The following is a 17092-nucleotide window of genomic DNA, read 5'->3' as shown; positions in this document are numbered from 1 at the left end:
GACGAAGAAGGTGCTGCAGCAGGAGGAAGACGCCAATCGATGAAGGCCAGGATCTCCGCAGGTCTGATGATGAAGAAGGTGTTGCAGCAGGAGGAAGACGCCGATCGATGAAGGCCAGGATCTCCGCAGGTCTGATGATGAAGAAGGTGTTGCCGCAGGAGGAAGATGTTGATCAGCGAAGGCAGGAATCTCTGTAGGTCTGATGAGCCTCCTCTCCGCATGGATGGTGAGGTCACACAGGACTTGGTGCTGGCAGGAAGGAAGGCACCAGTTCTTCTTCTTTGTCTTTGCCTTTGTCTTCATCTTTGTCTTTGGGGTCTGAACCCAGCCGATGAGAGAAGTGCGATTTGAAGCCACAGGTTGTGGGGCTGACGGGTTGGTCCCCATGGCCGGACAGTCTTCGGCTCCGTGGCCCCGGCTCTTCTTCAGCTGCAGAGTTCTTTGTCCATCTCGATCTTGGCTCGAAGCTGCCCGGAGGATCCAACGAACGGTTCCTCTTTTGCACTCACCTTTTATAGGGTTTCTGACTGCTCAGACAGATGATCTCATATCCATCACTGTCTTACAGACATTTCCTGATGTCTGTGCTAATGTCTCAGGGTTGCTCAACCTCCTATGTCCATTGCCTGCACAACCTTTCACCTACTCTCTAAATAAGGCGTTGATCATCTCTGCTCTCCTGTTAGTTCCTTGCCTTTCACCTTTCACCTACTCTCTACCTCCAACATATCAGTGATGTTTAATTGCAGTTACACCTTTTTACACCATTTCAAGTTCAATGTCAAAATCACATTTATATCACATTTATTTTCTTTAGCTTCTCTGATTTAGCATTCATTTATAATTTTATAACCATAACTTATATCACATTTATTTTCTTCAGCTTCTCTGATTTATCATTCATTTATGATTTTATAACCATAACTTATTAATTATACTTATTATAATCCTAATGTGAGTTATTACAGATGTTTTTCTGAAAAGAAACCAAGAATAATACATGATTCTAATTATTTGATGCCAAAGTTACAGTTACTTGTTTTTCTTGTAACTGTTCCCACAAATGTTCGTGTAAATATTATTACAAGTAAACCAATATTAATATAAGTATTTTACTTTGAATCTTATCAAATTACCAAAATGTTTAGATTTCATTCTTTAAACTTTCATGATTTAAAATAAGGAATAGTCTCAGCTATTTTTTATAAATCTGCAGGCTGGAACTTACTTCCTCTTTTTCCAGGAAACCTGCTTTTCCTGTTTCATGACTCTCTCTGTCTGACTATGATTTCTTATGATTAGATAGAAAAAAGTAGAATTAAAGCAAAGTTTGCATGAGACAAAAACAACACACACAACCAGATTTATTTTATTGACACTTAAGTCTACTGTTGGGCCTTGATGTCACTTGAGTGATTCATTTTAAAGATAACTTTATTTATTATTACTGTTAAACTAAAATCTCCAGCATGGGGAAGTGGGATGAGCTCGGATTTTCTTGACACCCCCTCCACGAGGTCAGACCTTTCACATGCTGGGAGTCCATCACCCTCCTGCAGTTCGCCGTCCTCATCCCCTGGAAAGAGAAGATGTTCGTCTGGGATGTGAAGATGCAGATTCTTCATCCTCAGTTGTCACAGAGGGCTCAGTGTAGTCATCAAAACTCCACTTCTCTTGACACCCCCTCCTTGGAGTTTTGATTTCCCCCATGAGGTGATGAATGTCGAAGAAAACTTGGATCGCTTTGATTCTTCTACAGGAACCTTCGCTGGATGAACTGTCAGTTCTTCAGGATGTGGGATGGTTCTTTAGGGAAGATGGGCTGAGACAGAAGGCCTCAAAAAAAAAAAAACTCTGGCTGTTCAGCAGAGCAAAGCAAAAAGCATAAGCATCATGACGCTTTATCCGTAATCATGATCCTTTTCCATTTTAATCCATCAGGTTGTGACAGGAGTTCTTCTTTAGCATAATCCAATTTCTTCACGGCCCTCCCAGTCCAAAGCCTTGAAGTTGTTCTTTGAACGGCAACCTTCCCGTAATAGTGGCCAGTCTACTGTAGGATGGCATGGTGCTTGATTCTCTGGCCATCTTCTCGTAATGTTCTGGTTCGCTGTAGCTAAGAACTGGCTTGAGCACTGCTTCCTCATGGACCCCTTTCTTCATCAGTAGTACTGTGTTGAAGTTCAGTACTTGCTTTACAAAAACTCGGGCGTTGAATCTCAGCTTGATCACCGTAGTTGCAGGCCGATCTTGAGCTTTAATCCAAACTCTCTGCCCTGTTTTCAGTGACACTTTGAGCTGCAACTTCCCTTTTCCTCCTCTGAGCAAAAAGGAGAAGTGTCTTCGCCTCCCTGCTTTCTGTGACGTGAACGGAGTTCCTCTGCAGGGGAAGACCTGCTCTTCTAGCAGTTGTCACTGTGTCCATCAGCACCAAGAGGTACTTCTCACCTCTCTTTCCTGTTATCCCCATTGGCTCTGCTACGTCCATGCAGACTGAACCCCATGGGACTGTGCTCTTGATGAACAAACCTTCCATCCGCTGTCCTGGGTGCCCTGGGTAGCTGTGCAGAAAGTTGATGCAGTTCTGTTGAGGTCTCCTCCTTTTCCAAACGATCTGGACGGCCGGCTTCCTCCGGTTTCTTCCCCAGATTTTCCTCCTCGAAGTGATCATCCATCACTCCGTCTCTCTGTCGGTTCGAGTTGTCTATCCCCCAAAGCCTCTCTTTGCGCTCTTGAGCAGGGATGGGTCTAGACTATGTTGGCTACTAGCTTCACTGTCTGGATCCGGTCATTCTATCCTCAGTAGAAGCTTTCCCTCACCTGTACGCTATACAGTTACTGCGAGGGTTGTGACTGATGGCCTTATCAGTCACCACTAACTCTTTTCCCTAAGAGTTAGTAACCCAAGTGAGCTATTCAGAGTCTCACATCTGTTTTCACTGACTTGGTATCTTTGGGGCCCGCCTACTCAGTTGTGCGCCGTCCCTGTTCGGGCGCCACTTGTTGTTGCGCAACACCCCCCCCCTCCTTCCTGTCTCTACTCTCTCACTCTCTGCTTCCTCTTCTGAGAGGGGAGATGTGCTACCAGCTCTCCATCTAACGGGTTAATTGAGTTTCCTAAATCTGCCGGGATTTACCCTGTCCAGAACTGAAGTAAACTCTGTTTAAGCTGGTTTCGAGAAACGATTCACCTGATTTTTAACGGCCTACATCCAGGTGTCTCACCCTTCTTCCCTCTGTGAATTAGCCAGACTGAGCAGCCTACAGCCAACTAGTTTCACAGAGCACACCTGTTAACGGTCGCTCGTTCTCTTATTTTACAACTTGCATTTGTTATTGAACCAGGTAGGTTTTAGTGACTCGGGCGAGTCCCAAGGATGACGTTTTAAATTTGGGCTACCAGCAACTTAAAAACATTTTAAACTTTTTCCTCTCCAGAATCAAACATCACAGCTATTTTACAACCATCAAAGAACTTTAAGGTGACTCATTAACTGAATGTCCACAACATCTTTTAGATTTTCTTTATGCTAAATATTTTATTAGTAAGGCATTTTTGCAAGGGTCAGTACAGCTTAATTCAGTAGCAGAAATAATCAAATAAGTAAAATCAATCATCTAGTCTATCTTTCCCTACTGCTGACACTGAGAACTAAAAAAAAGGGAACCTTTGAGAGAGACGGACGGAGCATGGCGCCTCGAACCCCAGACCTGGCACGACGACGAAGAAGGTGCTGCAGCAGGAGGAAGACGCCAATCGATGAAGGCCAGGATCTCCGCAGGTCTGATGATGAAGAAGGTGTTGCAGCAGGAGGAAGACGCCGATCGATGAAGGCCAGGATCTCCGCAGGTCTGATGATGAAGAAGGTGTTGCCGCAGGAGGAAGATGTTGATCAGCGAAGGCAGGAATCTCTGTAGGTCTGATGAGCCTCCTCTCCGCATGGATGGTGAGGTCACACAGGACTTGGTGCTGGCAGGAAGGAAGGCACCAGTTCTTCTTCTTTGTCTTTGCCTTTGTCTTCATCTTTGTCTTTGGGGTCTGAACCCAGCCGATGAGAGAAGTGCGATTTGAAGCCACAGGTTGTGGGGCTGACGGGTTGGTCCCCATGGCCGGACAGTCTTCGGCTCCGTGGCCCCGGCTCTTCTTCAGCTGCAGAGTTCTTTGTCCATCTCGATCTTGGCTCGAAGCTGCCCGGAGGATCCAACGAACGGTTCCTCTTTTGCACTCACCTTTTATAGGGTTTCTGACTGCTCAGACAGATGATCTCATATCCATCACTGTCTTACAGACATTTCCTGATGTCTGTGCTAATGTCTCAGGGTTGCTCAACCTCCTATGTCCATTGCCTGCACAACCTTTCACCTACTCTCTAAATAAGGCGTTGATCATCTCTGCTCTCCTGTTAGTTCCTTGCCTTTCACCTTTCACCTACTCTCTACCTCCAACATATCAGTGATGTTTAATTGCAGTTACACCTTTTTACACCATTTCAAGTTCAATGTCAAAATCACATTTATATCACATTTATTTTCTTTAGCTTCTCTGATTTAGCATTCATTTATAATTTTATAACCATAACTTATATCACATTTATTTTCTTCAGCTTCTCTGATTTATCATTCATTTATGATTTTATAACCATAACTTATTAATTATACTTATTATAATCCTAATGTGAGTTATTACAGATGTTTTTCTGAAAAGAAACCAAGAATAATACATGATTCTAATTATTTGATGCCAAAGTTACAGTTACTTGTTTTTCTTGTAACTGTTCCCACAAATGTTCGTGTAAATATTATTACAAGTAAACCAATATTAATATAAGTATTTTACTTTGAATCTTATCAAATTACCAAAATGTTTAGATTTCATTCTTTAAACTTTCATGATTTAAAATAAGGAATAGTCTCAGCTATTTTTTATAAATCTGCAGGCTGGAACTTACTTCCTCTTTTTCCAGGAAACCTGCTTTTCCTGTTTCATGACTCTCTCTGTCTGACTATGATTTCTTATGATTAGATAGAAAAAAGTAGAATTAAAGCAAAGTTTGCATGAGACAAAAACAACACACACAACCAGATTTATTTTATTGACACTTAAGTCTACTGTTGGGCCTTGATGTCACTTGAGTGATTCATTTTAAAGATAACTTTATTTATTATTACTGTTAAACTAAAATCTCCAGCATGGGGAAGTGGGATGAGCTCGGATTTTCTTGACAGTTTTGAAATAAACAAACTGGATATAAAGCAAACTCTACATGATTGTTATTAACATTATAGGGAGGAAAGTGTGTGTCATAAAATCAGTCCAGTTAATGAACAAAAGTTGTGCTCGTTCTGTATGTTTGCAAACATTTTTAGGATATATAAATAGTGGACATAAATGACTGTAAATGGTTTTGTGTTTAAACTATCTTAGATGTTTCATAAACTTTTTTTATGTTTTTACAATGTTAAATTGAGAATTTCTCACTGCAGAAGAATCAGTTTCATCCCTTCCTTTAAGAAACATGGTTTGTTTTGTTTCTGTAAAAGAGACTAGGTGTGCGCAACACATGGCTGCTTGCTGCTACAAGCAGCATGTGTTGTGTGTTTGCCAGGTTGAAGGTTCGTACGGGCCCAATGGGCAGTAATTCGTCTCTTTCTGTTAGCAGCCGACCAGACCCCCAAGACTCCTGGGACCTGCTGAGGCCGGCCTCACTAGTCTCCTCTACAGCTGCCTGGTATGTGTGTGTTTACAACCAGGAAGAGGTTTGAGTTTTTATTTATTGGTGATTTTTTTTCTTTCAGATTAGTTGTCTATGTATTTATCGCTATCATTTGTTTTAATTAATCAACCTAGCATTTCTCAATAAGGAATTAATAAATTAATCACATAAGTTAAAATGAGTTTGATTATTTTCATTCTGGTGAATAATATTTTTTGAAGAGCAATTTTGTTTACAGAGTCTTCATACTTCATTTTATTTATGGTTTCGGTTGTGTGTGGATTTTATTTCCTTTTTATTTGTTTTTGGTTGTGTTTTATTTTAGATATTTAAAATGTCTCCCAGGTCCAATCCGTAGTTTTATTTAAAAAATTAAAGTTTATTAAGCTTTGAGAGGGTGAATTAGCATTATTACACCATTGTCAATATATTACTTGAAAATCGTCACAAAGCAACAATATTATCGTTGATCGCAATAACTTATGGTACAATTTATTGTGACAGGCCAACATCAATCTATCCATCCATCCATCCATCCATTTTGACCATGTGTTATCTGTTTTCTATTCATTTTTTCCTTCCATCATCTGTTTTTATCTATCCATCCTGGGGTTTGTGTTTCATACTTAATAAAAATATTTTTATATTTACATTGTATTCAATGGGACTTCTTTATTGCCTTTGTAGTAAATACTGGGAACTCTGGGAAAAGGACCTGAAAAATGCATGGAAACACAGTTCACTGAACCTAAATAACTTATTTAAAAACATCTTTATAAATAATTGAAAGCATGCCTGGGATTGACTGAAGATAGTTGAAGTGTAGGAAAAATAATTTCTGGTTGAAACAAAAAGAAAAAGGAAAGTTTTTTTTTATGTTTGGCAAGGAAAGCCAAACATCACAGCCTTAACTCAGAGATCCATAATCTTCTTTGTAGTCTGCGCTGACATCTGCTGGTTTGTTTGTGTAGTGCCTGTATGTGTGCCATAGGTGAGTCACATGACCTGGTTTCTGCCTGGAAATTGCTGGCATAGCCACACCAAAAATTAGACACGGATGCACTTTTGATCAAAAGATTCACAAACTGTTAACGACTCCAGGTTCATGGGTGCAATTTAAACTGCAGTGGAAGTGTTTTAATTTACCACTGTATTATTAAGATGTCCATCTGATTGCAATTATGATTATTTATTTTCTTTCTTAACCGTTGTGTGAAATCCTTAGTGCTTTTGTATGCTTTTGTTCCACTTCAGTGCAGAGAGGTTGGCGGAGGACTCGAACTCTTCTGTTCCCCAGATTCCTGCCGTCAGTGAAGGCTTGGCACCAAAGGTAACTCGGCCTCATTTAAAATGGGAACTGTGAATCTGCTGGGAGAGTCTAGAAATATGCAGATTCCAAAAATAATAAAATAAAAATATAAAACAAAATAGTAACGTCAGAAACTGAGTTTCATTTGAAATAATTTTCAATAGTTTGGAATAGGTTCACCGTGTCCATCACTGCTTGTTTTAGTCCAGGTTCTGGTGCTGATTGGATCATAGAGCCAATCTGAAGCCAGTCTTAGTTCTGTTGGATTTTTTGTTGTGGTGACAACTTTTTATTTCAATTCAGGTTAAAGCAGAGGAATTTGATATTCAGAACATTGGTGTTCTCTCTGAGAACCTGATCGACTTCACTGATCCGACTCCTCTAGTGAGTTTCGATGTTTTTTTTTCTCTTTCGTTCATGGTACATGAAACAGACATTTTTATTTCTTTATGAGGTCACCTGCACAAAATGAATTATAGTTATATCTTCTACCTGGCCATGTCTGCTTAAAAACCAGAGCCCAACACAAGTGTCAGGCCAAAGGCTTGTTACTAGATGACAAATTGTCTATTTATTTCCGTATTAGAGACGTAATATGAGTCTTTTTGTTGTGTTCCAGTTGCCACCTCTGCAGCATCCCAAACCTCTCATCACACCTCGCTGGATCATTCCTGCATCAGCTGTGAGTCAAATGAAGTTAATCTGGGATTGAAAATCATGAAACCGATTTCGTAACCTTTGTTTTAAGAACTCACCTCCATGTTTCTTTTCTAAAGCAGCCTGCTGGCCTCTTTACAAACGGGCTGATTGACATGGAGACGTCGCCTAAGGTGGTTCCTCTCCTCCCCCCTGCTGATGGGGGAGCAGTTCTCCCATCAGCCCCTGCTCACCTTGCTCACCCACACAACACTCTCTCTTCAAGGTACATTTATTTACTTTTTAAAACCTGAGTACAAAAACTGAAATGTAATTTCAAAGCTATGTGGTTGTGAGCTGCAATTCTGAGCGTTGAAGCTGCAGAAAACAGGAAATATAAAAAGTTTACTAAATATATTTAGGTGCCTTTAAACTCTCATAATGTAAAATTTAAAATAAAACCCTTTTATTTCTCTAAAAGTATCCATTCTGTTTGAATGTTAGTGTTGAGAAGGAAAATACATTTTTAAAATAAAGGTGTAAGTTTATGGAGTAATCTTGACCATGAGATAAAATCTAAATCTCCAGGCAGAATTTAAAAGAAATTTGAAAAGTCATTATGATCCATTTTATTCTGACACCGAAATGTAGTGAAGCAAGTTGTCTTGTTTATCGATGAAGTTGCACCTACATATGTGAGGTAGTCGTATAACCGGCCGTGTTTCCCTACAGCGCCGACATTCAGCCGCCCGTCATGGAGGACGGAGCCAAACCCAGAGGCCTCCTGACCACCGAACTCTGATGAAGTCTCCTCTTCCAGACCGTTTCCCCACAAACTGTGGCAGCTTCAAAGCAACACGTTTCACATGAACTACAATCACTTTCACCATAGGATGAATTCTATTTTTTACAAACATGCAGCATTATCATCTCAACCGCATGTGATTATTTTGTTTTTTTAGGAGGGGGTTGATCTGCCTGCCGCTTAACTGAATCCATCCAAGCTGATCAGATCTCCTCTAACGACGTCAGTATCTTCAAGTTGTGTTTGTGAAGGTGGAGCTATAACCTGAAAACAAAAGAGACACAAAGTGTTAGATACTTAAAGTTTTCATTGTAGCCGTGGCATTTGGTACCGCTGGATCTCTGAGCTGCTCCAGGACGTCAAGCTGAACCTCGAAAGTCCACTTTTGAGTTTCTATAGCACTGGATACTAAAGCTTCACTGGATTTTCTTTGCAACACTGGACTTTTCAGAGAAAGTTGGTTTTATAAATATGTTTTACTGTTACATTTTTGTTTTAAAATGCCCATTCCAGGTTGTTTCAGTGGCGTAGAAAATAGCCCTGCATAATTTTTTTGAATCCAGTTTAGTAAGCTTCATCATAACCACTAATATTAAGTTTTATTTTATTGTTTTGAATTAAAGTTTCTTCCCCTTCTTTTGAATCCACAATTTTCACATTTTTCATACATCAGGCACGCTTATTTTAGCTTCTAAATCGGGCATCGAAATGCCAAAAGCGAAAGCTGTTGACAAGCTGTGACAACGGGACTGCGTGGACTTGACCTCTGTCTTAACATGTTGTAGCTTCTCTCATGCCTTATGTAAATTGAATGTATTCGACACGTGTGATCTAAGAATGCTGGAAATGCCGCAGTTCAAATATGTTTCTGTCTGACGCCGTTTAATCCACAAAAGCTGAAGTAGTCTGCTAAGGAGAAACAAAGTGTGAAATTTCTTAAGGCTGATTTTGTAAACAGCAAGAGTTAGACCGTTGGAGACACAAGGTTTTGGGGTGTAGCGGTACATAAATCAGAGCTCTTTGGTTTTTGGTTGGACTGCAAAAAAAAATTATATTTTCGCTTCTTAGAAATGGTAAACAACTATCTTGCAAACAGAGAGAAAAAATAACTATAGATTAGTAACAAGGCATCATTTGTGTACTGGTAAATTTATAAAATACAAAGATACACTTTCTTTAAAAATTCAGTTTGAATTAAATGCTAAAAGGTCATGCCTTAAGTTAAAATCTAATAAACTAACAGGGTTCGTACCTCGTCTCAGAAAGTGTAAAATTTGCTATCGTCATCTTTTTTTTTGTCTAGATAAGTATGGATTAAACCATTTTTCCAATAATAAATTCCTTTTTATTATCCAAGGGTTTAGATTTTATGCATCACAACTTGAGTGTTTTTTCAAACTCATTGGCCATTTTGCTTCCTGAGAACCACTAATAAATACACAATAACTTAAAAGGTCAAACTGGGGTAATTTTGTTGCTCCTTTTTGCTGATAAGGGTTTTAAAATGGCCTCGTGGCTCGTTAAATGGCTCTCATAACATTTAGATGCCAAAGATAGCACTAAAGCTGTTACTTTATGAATATTTACAAAAACAATAAACATAATGACACTTTAGAGAATATCTGTTTACTATAAAAGAATCCTATTCTGCTTTTTAAGGTCTAATCTTTCTGAGTGGTGAATAAGATGAATCCAACAAAAAATAGTGATTTAGCCCTTTACCTCACTGCTGAGTTAATGGCCAACTTTAGTTTAAGTTGCTTATTGAGTTCAACAATAAATATTATAATATTAAACCCCAAAAAGTACGTTTTCTGCTAAAAATTCCTTTAAGAAATTAAAGCCTGGAAAAGTACAGAAGTTTTTTTTTATATGATGTTGTGTGGGAACCCTGATGAGTATCTCTGTTTTTACAAATATCCAACAAATCTTTCTGAAGACTTATTTGTGCAAAAGCAAATAAGTGGCTGGGTCATTAATATATGGCAAGCCATTTTGTCTTTTAATCAGAAATGAACCTCCCTTACCACTTTTTTGGTCCTCCTTGCCTATTATAAATTAAATTTCTTGACATAAAAGAGGTTTAATGGCCCACAAAGTAAATGCACAATTATGACCATATGACTTGCCATATTTCCAACACTTACTTCTCACTGCTGCAGTACACAAAACAGGATGTCTGCTTTATACCAAAACAAAGCAGTTTTGTGTTTAGCCATTCTTCCATTGGTTTCAGCATGGCTTGCTTTAGATGCTAGCCAAATTTCCTGACTTTCTGTTTTTGCGTTTAAAGCAATAAAAACAAATGGCTGCACCTGTTTCTACCTGAAAGCGGAGGTCACCTGTAACTGAATGATCCTTCCATAGGCTAGTGTATTTCAGATACATGTATCGCTACACCCTGCAAAGTATTGACACGGACTCTTTTTTTTTTTTTTTTACTTTAGTAACTCACTCCAGTGATGTATAGTAATTATCCAGATGATAAAACAGACAAATGTTTTATATTGTTTTACTCTAGCAGGTGTAGATAATTTATACTCAGCAAATTTTCAAACTTTGTGTTATCTAAGAAATGTCGTAGCAAATGGTTATGGCTGTAGATATAAAGTCGAATCATATAAAGTATATATATTTTTTGAAACTACATATAGTACAGTTGCTAAAGATCTTTGGTGTTTCTAACTGAAAAGTAGTAGCAGACGTACAAAACTGGAAAAACAACTCGCGACATCTCAAATGCTACAAACCTTCTGTTCAGTATTATTGGATCATGATTCAGTAAAACCTTGTTACAGGAGAAAATGACTGTCGCTCATTCTTTCATGATGCAATCACCACCGTGCTTCACACTTGTTACATTTGAAAGCAGTTCCTCTTCATGCGTTTTTACCAGTTGACCATGTAGGTGTACCCTCATTTTATGGGGTTGTACACGTCTTTAAAAAATGTCTTGACTTTAATCACCAAGCCAAATTTGAAATGAATTGCTTAACGTTTTTCATATTTTGAGATTGGAGAGTTGTCAGATAGTATTGGTTTCTCTGTTTCTGAAAAATATGAAAATATTTATTTTTGCTTAGTGATTTTGAAAAATACTGGTTTTCTAATTTTGGTATAAATTGCAATTTTTACCTACACTTTTGACCTCCAGCCAACTTTATATCGATTTTAAATTGAGTAAGGTGCTTCCAATTCCAAGCAAAACTGCGTGTATATAAATAAACAAGGAATGGCTTTAAAGATAAAACACAAAAATGTGTAACTGTAATGATTTAACAAATCTGTTTTATGTCGTTAATCTGATTCATGTTGCATGTTGGTCTTGCTACCACTAGATGGCACTGCAACTCAATATTTACACTTTGTGAGAACGACTACCTTTATTCAGGGGTCGAAATTAAAAATGTTCTCCACCAGCCACTATGGCTGGTAGAGAAAAATGTTTACTGGCCACTCAGACATTTCACCAGCCACTGTTTTGTTTCTTTCGATTACAAACCCCACAAGTACAAGCAAACTATAGAAAATGTATGATTTATTCTTAACTCTATGAAAATCAATTTGCTGACAATAAGTTTACCGTACAGATGTACATATACAGAATAATTTAACATAAAGCATGGACACCTTGACAGGATTGTAGTCCAATAAGTTAGTTTGAAGTAATTACTAACGGAAAACTTTAACTACACATCCCTAACATTCTTGCAATGGTATGTTGAACATTTTCAAATTTTGACAACTCTCCCTTATAGTATTTATTAAAGGTGTGTCTAGTCATTTTAAAAATATTTTTAAATTGTATCAATAGCAGTTTTATAACTGTTTTACTTGTTTTCTCTTACTTATTACAATTATTACTAAAATATCTCAGAACATGTTCATTATTAATTCCACAGGCCATCATCATTCTTGTGTTACTCCAGAGTTTTTCTGGCTACCTGGAGCTTAGTGTTAGCTTCCCCCTCACACACACCTGCCTTCCTGAAACTTTTTCTTTATGAACATTTTCACTCCTTCTTACCAGGCAGCAGCAGCTAACCTGAACTCCTCAATCTCTCCCTAGTCACGTCTTTCTCATTATCCTCCTCCAACGATAAAAAGTCCCTGAACCGTTAATTCCCTCTCCTTTTCCGCTACTGAATCTCCTCCAACGGTCAAAGTTAGTGTGGTAATTAACATATCGGTTAGTTTGACACATTTTTCTGAATGGGCTTATGCGTTTTTTGGTTTTTGTCGTAGTTTTTCTGACTCGCCCCGTCTCATATCCGCTCATTTTCTCAGACTCCGGTTAGCTGAAATGGCGCTATTTATAAACTTAGGGGGGAGGGGCGGGCCAAGGAGGACTGAGGGATTTCATTGGATAAGCCCAATGTCCGTCAATAAAATCAACCAATGGGCTGTCGAGGTCGATAAAAATTAGATTTTTTTTATATATATTTTGTTAAATTATGACAGCGTAGGGCCGCCAGATATGGACAGTAAATGCATCAGTCTGGACTCCAGACGGTCAGTCCTCCCCTGGACAGAAGTTCAAACTGAATGTAGCTTTTGTTTTGTTCAAATTGTCAACCAGCCACAGTGGCGGGTGCGTTGCTCCAGTTTACACGCCACTTCATACTTTTACCCGCATTTGGCCTGTGGCGGGTACTAATTTCCACCCCTGCTGTGATTCATTTGTGCTTTTAATCATCTTTAGAAAATGTCTACAAATGGACGAAAATGTGTGCGTTATGCCAAAATCATGAGAATTCCAACATTACGTTCAGGATTCAATTGACAATTTACTGTAATAAAACTTTAAGCTGTTAAAGCTTTTAAAACACGTGTATATGGTTGTAATGTAGACATATAAACAGAATCATTAAGCTATGAACTGGTGTTTTAAAAAAATATATTTTGTTTTTGTACCTTTATGAAACAGGTAGGAGTTAAGAAAAAGCTTTTAGTTTGGGGGAAATGCAGTACTTATTTTCAACTCTAGGAGGTAGTGTAGCTCCTGAATTAACCAGACGACCTCAGAATAAGCTGTTTTACAGTGCAGGGAATTTGTTTCTGTGTATGACACCAGTCATCAAATTTTAAACATTTAAGCTTTTAGCTGAGATTGCAGCTAATTTCTCTTGGATTTCTGACTTTATCAAGTATGTAAATCGGTCTTACTTTATTATTTTCCATTATCTTTTACAGCACAACTCAGACCCAATATGCCACACAAAACAGGAGGATGTTGTAAATCAGTCCCAACACCCTAGTAGTCAGTATGATGGTCTCCCTGATGAGAATAATGTATTTTTTGAGTAGTTTGGAAATCTTATTTTGACAAATTCATCCCCAAGCCCTATCCCAAGAGGAGAAATTTCTTTTCAAGTTTTAGGTTTTTGGTAAACATTTTTAAATTAAAGTGAGTAAAAGGAAAGTGACACATTAGAAAATCTTTGTAGCGAACAGCAGAGTCTTTGCTGGGACTTTACTTTTTATCGACTGGCCCAAGTTCCAGAGCGGAGCATAGCTGGATGATTATGAGGCAGCAGAACGTCCCGCAGCTCAATAAGTCAACCAGGACTGCTCCCCTCAGCAGATGGGCCGCCTCCCTTCCACCTTCCAGATGAATAATTGATTTTAGACACAGACCTTATGCCAGGTCACAATCGCTTAAGCATGATCAGAATTTTGGCAAAAATGTGGGCCCTGGTGGTGATACCTAGCAGAAATCTGTTATCTCTAAAAATGTTAATATGCTGAAGAAATCGGCACTATGGGTTTTAACCATGTGGCTAATTTTCTAGCTGTATTATTTTAGCAAGTTTACATTAAGTGAATGGGGGGGAGTGTATTATCATAAACATTTGCAATAATTCTCCTGTAATTGTGATTATTTGATTTCTTGTTTCTTACACAGCAGACTTCAAGCTCTACAAATGTTTCAGGGGATCTGAACTCCTGTACAGTGGCTCTGGAGTTTTAGCTCAGTGTGGCCATTATTATCCAATTTAGATTTTCAAAAATGGTGCTGAACCTCCAAGTGCACATATTCTTGATGACAAAGAACACTTAATCACCTGGAAAGAAAAGCAACTGACACCAGATTTCTGCCTATGGTGTTGGCTTACAATTTAGACAACTCTGAAAGATGGTGTTGTACAATGTTATTGCTTTAATGTTTCTTAAGCATTTGAAAATGGTGAAATACTTGAGACACTTCTACAAACACTTATAACTGCCTATTAATTTAGGAAAAAGATCAGCAGCAAATCTTTGGTTTTGTACAATGCTTCATGCATCCCAGTCCTGCAGATTAAACAAGATACTTACATTTCAATAACACTTATACTCATACTCACACATAAAACTCAGTTTATTCCATTAAAGAAGGCTGGGAAATCAACACTACAGCTTTCTAGTTTAAATGAAAACAGAAATGTAGAAAAACCTGCACATTATTCTGATAAATTCAAAGAAAAATAGATTGAGTAGGTCTGTTGACTTATTTTGTTAAGAAACTGCCGGGATGTAATACTTTGTTCCGCCACATCATGAGCAAAATCAAATGCTCTTTAATTTTCCATCACTGGCTAAAAGAAATGTTTACATTTTGCGTGAAGTCCACGGATGCTAATGAGACAGCCACACATCTGTTTCTATAGCAAATCAAAAAAGAACAGAGCTTGATTAGATTTGGTGCATCTGCACAGAGAATAGCTGAATTTCCTGCTCCTTTTCAAAGATTTTTCTTTTTTCAGAGAGTTTCTGCATCCAGATGTTCTGTAATATCCATAGGAAACTCTAAACGGGAAGGAAAAAAAAACAAACATAAGCGTGATTCTTTGTGCATTATTGCAATAATGACTATTGTGTTATTTGGAGACAGCTTTGTGAGATGTGGCATTTTCAAAATGAGCTTGCACATCTTCCTTTTCAAAGCAGGTTTATATCCTTTGTGTCTGTGTCTCCGGTCAGCGTGGGGAAGGCATTCATATTCACAGTAAGATGATAAAGACGTGAGCACTGAGTGGTAATTGATTCCTAAAGGGCTGCATTGTGCCAGAGAGTGTGTGCCATCTGCTTGTGTGAGTCTGTCAGGTGAGACGTTGATGTGCCAGATTCAGTGAAAAGCCTCATTATCCACACAAGAACTGAATCGCACCAAACAGGCTTTAATTAGCAGTTGTTATGTCAGCACTTTGTGTCTCTTTAGGAAAATATTAGTATTTATCTGTCATGTGTTGAGTGTTATTTGTTAAAGGGATGCTTTGAGTACTTTACAGTGGGGCTCCGCAAAGTCCTAGTCAGTCAGTATCTTACCTGCAGTAGAGTTTGGAAAGATGGAGAGAGATTTTTTGGAAAATTGAAAGAAATCAGCCAAGAGTTAAATCAGTTGGGTGTTTTTGTGTGTGTGCCCTGTCTTCTCAAACCTCCACTCAGTTGTGTCAAAACGATCCAGGTTTTGGTTCTGCTGGAGGTTTCTTCATGTTGGAGGACAGTTTTTCCTCTACACTATCTCCACATGCATACTTGGTATGAAGGATTGCTGTAAAGTCAGCAACAAAATGCAAGTGCTTCTCTATTGTCGCTACTTTCTCATCCATTAGGAGTGAATGCTGCACATCAGTAATTCATTGCAATCTGCTGGGTGAATGTGTAATTAAATTGAGATTTTTTTTCTAACGTACAATATTTGTTGTGAAATAGTGCTATAAAAAGAAATTAAACTGAATGTACTAACTTGGCCATTGCCTTTCTATGCGATTCTGTTTGATTCTCATCTTCCTTCAGTGCTCCAGCTGGACTTTCTCCCCTTGAAGTAAATTTCTCCAATTGAATTACAATTGATGTCGGCTTTTGCACTGTTTTAGGATTGTAGTCTGCCTGTAGTTTTAGCAATGGCAGCGGAGGAAGTGAACAAAGCTGTTCAGTCTGTGTTGGCCACACTTCCAGATATTGAATTAACACGATTTACTCTCTTCTCATTGAGGGATGGTTGTTTACAGCGCACACAATTTCCAGTACGCTTCATAGCACTGAATTGGTGCAAACATTAGCAATTAGGTAAGTTTTAAAACTTCAACATAGTCCACACCTTCAGGGTTTCTAAATAGTCAGTATGAAGTGAAGCGTAGAAAAAGGGGCTGGTTTTGTACCAGGCTAGACGTGCAGCATATTGGAGCTAAACGTAAAGGGTTTGGACATTGGAACCTCTTGACACACTAGGAAGTTGAAGCTCGGACAGAAATGGGTCTTTCAAATCGACAGTGACCCAAAGAATACTGCCAAATTTGTCACAAAGTAACTTGAAGACAAGTCAATATTTTGGAGCAGCCATCACAAAGAATCTGATCTTAATCCTTTAGAAAGGGTTTTGGAAGAGCTCAAAAGATGTTTTCAAAAAAAGTTCACCTGCAAAACTGACTCCTTTACACCAATCATCCTGGAGGAATTGGCCAAAAATCCCAGCAAACTATTGTGCAAAGTTTTTGTAAGGACACTTACAAAAATGTTTAACCCAAATTTAAACAGCAAGTTCTCCATAAACCAAAATAAATATACACTATGTAAACTAACTTATTTGAAGAAAGTTAAAAAATATATTCTTCTTGAAATCAGAAAATGTAAAATAAATAATTT

General features: G+C 38.4%; 1 protein-coding gene across 2 annotated transcripts in view; it reads left to right on the top strand.

Annotated features, from left to right (window-relative positions):
* Positions 1 to 11269, top strand: part of epb41l5 (erythrocyte membrane protein band 4.1 like 5) — a 37456-nt gene extending 26187 nt beyond the window's left edge. Inside the window, exons 21-26 of one of the 2 annotated variants that reach the window (XM_023337126.1) lie at positions 5658 to 5729; positions 6969 to 7044; positions 7327 to 7407; positions 7643 to 7705; positions 7803 to 7945; positions 8392 to 11269. In XM_023337126.1, the coding sequence (XP_023192894.1) occupies positions 5658 to 5729; positions 6969 to 7044; positions 7327 to 7407; positions 7643 to 7705; positions 7803 to 7945; positions 8392 to 8461 (505 nt within the window). In that variant the 3' untranslated portion in view covers positions 8462 to 11269. Of the gene's footprint in view, positions 1 to 5657; positions 5730 to 6968; positions 7045 to 7326; positions 7408 to 7642; positions 7706 to 7799; positions 7946 to 8391 lie in introns of both variants that reach the window. The other variant, XM_023337125.1, reaches the window with a different exon arrangement.
* The last annotated feature ends 5823 nt before the right edge of the window (positions 11270 to 17092 follow it).

This window comes from Xiphophorus maculatus, chromosome 7 (assembly GCF_002775205.1).
Source record: "Xiphophorus maculatus strain JP 163 A chromosome 7, X_maculatus-5.0-male, whole genome shotgun sequence".
Classification (NCBI taxonomy): Eukaryota; Metazoa; Chordata; class Actinopteri; order Cyprinodontiformes; family Poeciliidae; genus Xiphophorus; species Xiphophorus maculatus.
This window is presented reverse-complemented; position numbering and strand designations above follow the sequence as displayed.